Source organism: Triticum dicoccoides, chromosome 5B, assembly GCF_002162155.2.
Source record: "Triticum dicoccoides isolate Atlit2015 ecotype Zavitan chromosome 5B, WEW_v2.0, whole genome shotgun sequence".
In the NCBI taxonomy this organism is placed as follows: domain Eukaryota; kingdom Viridiplantae; phylum Streptophyta; class Magnoliopsida; order Poales; family Poaceae; genus Triticum; species Triticum dicoccoides.
The window spans coordinates 20,609,362-20,613,665 of record NC_041389.1 but is presented as its reverse complement, the minus strand read 5'-3'; the positions used below and the strand labels follow the sequence as shown (position 1 = coordinate 20,613,665).

At 46.9% G+C, this 4,304-nt stretch overlaps 1 protein-coding gene across 1 annotated transcript in view; it reads right to left on the bottom strand.

Moving 5' to 3' along the window:
- Positions 1-3,883: 3,883 nt before the first annotated feature.
- Positions 3,884-4,304, bottom strand: part of LOC119305043 — a 1,574-nt gene continuing 1,153 nt past the window's right edge. The window contains exon 4 of the mRNA XM_037581672.1: positions 3,884-4,105. Within this exon, the coding sequence (XP_037437569.1) occupies positions 4,007-4,105 (99 nt within the window). The 3' untranslated portion in view covers positions 3,884-4,006. The remainder of the gene's footprint in view (positions 4,106-4,304) is intronic.

Sequence of the window (4,304 nt, the reverse complement as noted above, 5' to 3'; positions counted from 1 at the left end):
TTGAGGTCCCTGATTAAACCGCTGCAGGGCATTCCTTGCACGGCAAGTTTCTCATGTGCACGCACGTACGTATATATACTTGCATCGGTGTGGCTGCATATCCGATTGATCGAGGCTAGATTATAAACCTAAATAAAATATAGGAGTACCACATAAGTTACGACCGGCCGGCCATGGGGATCGGGTGCGACTCCACCGTGGTCATTCACCACGTGCAGAACGGCGGTTGCATCGAGAAGTTCGCCAAGGCGACGAGCGAGTGCAACCCCTCGGACAGCGACGATGGACGTCCAGGCGTTGTCAACGTCGAGGCGTGCATCAAGGCGACGGCAGCGCTGCGCGAGTGCTTCGGACGCAACCGCCGGTGGTTCGAGCACCAGTACATCAACCGCATGGACTACCTTCTGGACGAGGACGTCAAGCCGTCGCCGGAGCAGGTGCAGGAGGAGGAGTGTAGCCAGTACAGGTGGTGGACTGGCATGAGGAGAAGCTAGCTAGCTTGTAGTAATTGCATGCATGTTTTATAGTGATAGTGATTCGTGAAATTTTGATAGTACTGCATCGGATACGATAGATCGATCTTTGATAGTAGCAGAGTAGATGATAGGTCATATATATATAGTTGGATGCTTTAATTCGCCTATTTAGTTTTCAGTATGATCCATATTTTTGTGTACGGCGTGCCCCGTTTCTACTCCACCTGATGTGAAGCTTGTTTTGATCTCATGAATTACGAAGCTCTTTCTCTTTGTCGGTAAACTATGCAACTTTTAGCACCCAGTCGTGGGTACGAGTAGCTATTTAAAGCGATTTCGTTCTTAACCCTAGCTAGCGAGCTAGCTAAAGCCATGGGACTCTTGACCACATTGACAGCAGTCAATCAAACGATGCATCACAGTGTGTCAAGGACTACAAGAAGGCAATCATCGTGCATCACGTGACCAACTGCAGGTGCTTGGACGACTTAAAGAGGGCGATGTATGAGTGCTGCCCCCGAGGCGCCGACATGGAGGCATGCTTCAAGGCCACGGCGGCGCTGCGCGAGTGCTAAACCGGCAATCCCGCCATGTTCAAGCACCAGTACCTCCGGCGCATGGACGAGGACCTCGACCAGGACACGAAGCCGTTGTGGCACGATATTTGAAGAGATGAACATGCCATATTCACAGGTAGTAGACAGGCATTAGGGGCGTGTTTGGTTGCCTGGGTGCATCTGTCATGCATTGCATGAAGGAGCTTGGCTGGGTTGGCCTGGTTGAGCTCATGCAAAAATGAGTTGAAATGTGTGTTTGGTGTACTGCATGAGACGAGACAAGCTCAGCTCAGATTTTGTTTGGTTTGTTGCATGTGTGGTTGCATGAGAGATGCGGCATACAACATATGTTGTTTGGTAGGTTGTATGATGTGGGTGCTTGTTCATGTATGTAAAATAATTAGAATATAATTTTAGTGACATGCACTCCAGACTAGATATCTTTGCTGATTGAAGTAATAAAAGAATATATATTCACATGTCTTCAAAATTGCAGAGATGATTTAAGTAAGAAAAGCAAAAATTTTGCAACATCTTTGCTGTTTGTACAAGTATATAAGCAGTTTATAGCAATTGATGACACAAAATAGCTAAAGAAATGCATCAGGATAACAGAGAGTGCACATAAATCGGGTATCCAGCGCAAGTACATCTTAAGAGTCCACATATTATAGAGCCATAAATTCATATGATCCATATTACAGTCCAGCACATCCTAGAGTTCACATATTAGATAGCCACAAATTCATATTGGGCGCATTACAGTCCAATAAAGGAACATAACATAAGGTCCATGTTACATTCCTTCACATATATAGGGGCATGGTTTTTCTGACCAAATACAATAAAATATGGTCAGCTTCGTTGAATTAGCACATATTTGCTCATCGCTGGGCACCCTTGGGCACTTCATCGCTGGTCACGGGCACTCCATCCTTTGGCAGTCCATCCTTGGGCATGGGCACTCCACCGTTGACCTTGGAGAGGTGGTGCATGACCCAGCGAGTGCGATGAGTCTCCGACATCTGCATGAATGAGTGGCTCCTAGCCCTGTTGGCATTCTCATTGAGATAATCCAAGACAATCAACAGATCATCCTCGGTAAAACCAGGGAGCTCCATGACAGCATCATATAGTTCAGGATGTGCCTCTCCGGTGGACTTGATAGCAATAGCAACTTCATGGACAGCTTCAAACATGTTGCTCATGACCAAAACTTCTTCTTCACTCATCAAGCTAGCCCTCTTCCTTTTGCCAGTGGAGCTAGAAGCATCCTTACATGGTTCCTTCCCATGAGCAGCAGCAGCAGCTTCCCCATGAACAGCAGCAGTAGCACTCGATCCAGGTTCATTCCCATCAACAACAAATTCAGAACCACAAGCTTCAAGGTTTACAAATGAGGAGGAGGTTCCCACCATTGAAGGAACCCCAAGAGCCTCATTAGATGTCATTGCAAACCTTCCTATACAGGGCCAAGGGGAGCAACTCCCATGGCAACGGCGGCCATGGCCGGGAGCTCGGCTTCGACCAAGACGCACCCGCCTGTACAAGAGCGAGGGGAGCAGCTCCCATGGCGACAGCGGCCATGGCCGGGAGCTCGGCTGCGATCAAAGCGCGCGCGCAGGGAACAACAGCAGAGATAGATGAGATGGATTCGAGAGGGATGGGAGGAGCCGAGGAGGAGAGTCAACCTCTGCGCGGAGAGGATGCGCGCCGGCGATGTGCTCGCGAGGCGACGGGGCGGCGAGATCCGTTCGCAGCAGAGAGGAGAGGGGTGAGGAGTGCGGCGCGGATATGGGTGTGAATCGACAGGGAGAGAAGCCCTAGCCCTCTTCGCTCGCGTGGGTGCAAGCGTGGGCGCTCGCGCGGATGCAGGCTCGCGGAAACGGGCGAAACTTGCGTGCGAGCTCAGCCTGGCTGGGGGGCCTATTTTGCATCAGTCGGGCCTGGCCCAGAGCAACGTGCAGCCTACCAAACGTTGCGAAAATTGCATGGTGGATGCGATGCAGGTGCGAGACAAGAAACCAAACACGCCCTAGGAGAAGCTAAGATAAGCTATGCTTTGCATACATGCATGGCCTATACTCGTATAGACGGATTAGATCGATTATATAAGCGATCAAGTTAGTATGCTGATATAATAGGCAAAAGTTATATCTGTTGAATTATCTTTTCCTTTTAGTTGTGGAGTGTCCGTGTATGTGCGCGATATTCATTTTTCTCACTCCGTTCGTGTTCCCTGACAACTACTACAAAATCTATCACACTACTAGAGACATGAGTTTTAGCCACCAAGGTGATCGGTTGCTAAAGGTACAAAATTGGTGGCTAGTGGTCTATTGGTACCAACACTACTTGGTCGCTTCGTGGTGGCTATAGTCTAGTCGCTATAGATATTGAGCGACCAACATTGAGAACCCTGGTCACTCAATGTCATACCAATAGCTACCAACCAAATCTGGTGACTAATGGCATCTAGGGACCAAGGGAGACTTGGTGACTGATGACATCTAGAGACCATGGACGACTTGGTTGCTAAAAATGTACAGCGACCATGTACATGGTTAGTGGCTAGAGATATCAAGTGACCAGCCAAGGCTTGGTGACTAAAAGAATGTAGAGACCAACTACATGTTGGAGACTAGACATCTTTTGTAACCAAAAAATTATAAACCTTGGTAACTACAGGCATGAGAAAGCAACTATATCATAGGTACAATATATTGTCACACGCTGACATTTGCAGTATGCAAGAAATCTCGGAATTTTAGACATTTGGCAGTTCAGAATCAACATTTAGAAGTTCAGAATCAACATTTGTAAACTTATGATCCAAAAATTACATGCTAAACTGAATTTTGTTTTGCAAGTAGGAAATACCACTCTAGCATTTGCAAAGTACAGTACCACGTTTAGTACTGATCTGAACATATGATCCAATCAGTAAACCCCAATATGATCCAAACATTACATTTAGCATTTGTACACTGAATTTTCTTTAGATCCAACTAGTTTTCTCTTCTCAGTCTTTAGCGCGAGTATTGCTTTCCGCTGCTCCTCCAAGGTCATCTCCTATATAATGGTGGCCAGAGCACATGTTATTTCATTAACAACACCAGACATAACAAACATCAGAAAGAGTGCAAGCATGCCAATAAACTAAGCTAGAGACACCAAATTGCCAGTCACTTGATCAGCTTTGCCATAGCTCAGAAGCTCAACAACATCACAGGAAGAAAAACTGCACACATACACAGGAAATACATTTGTA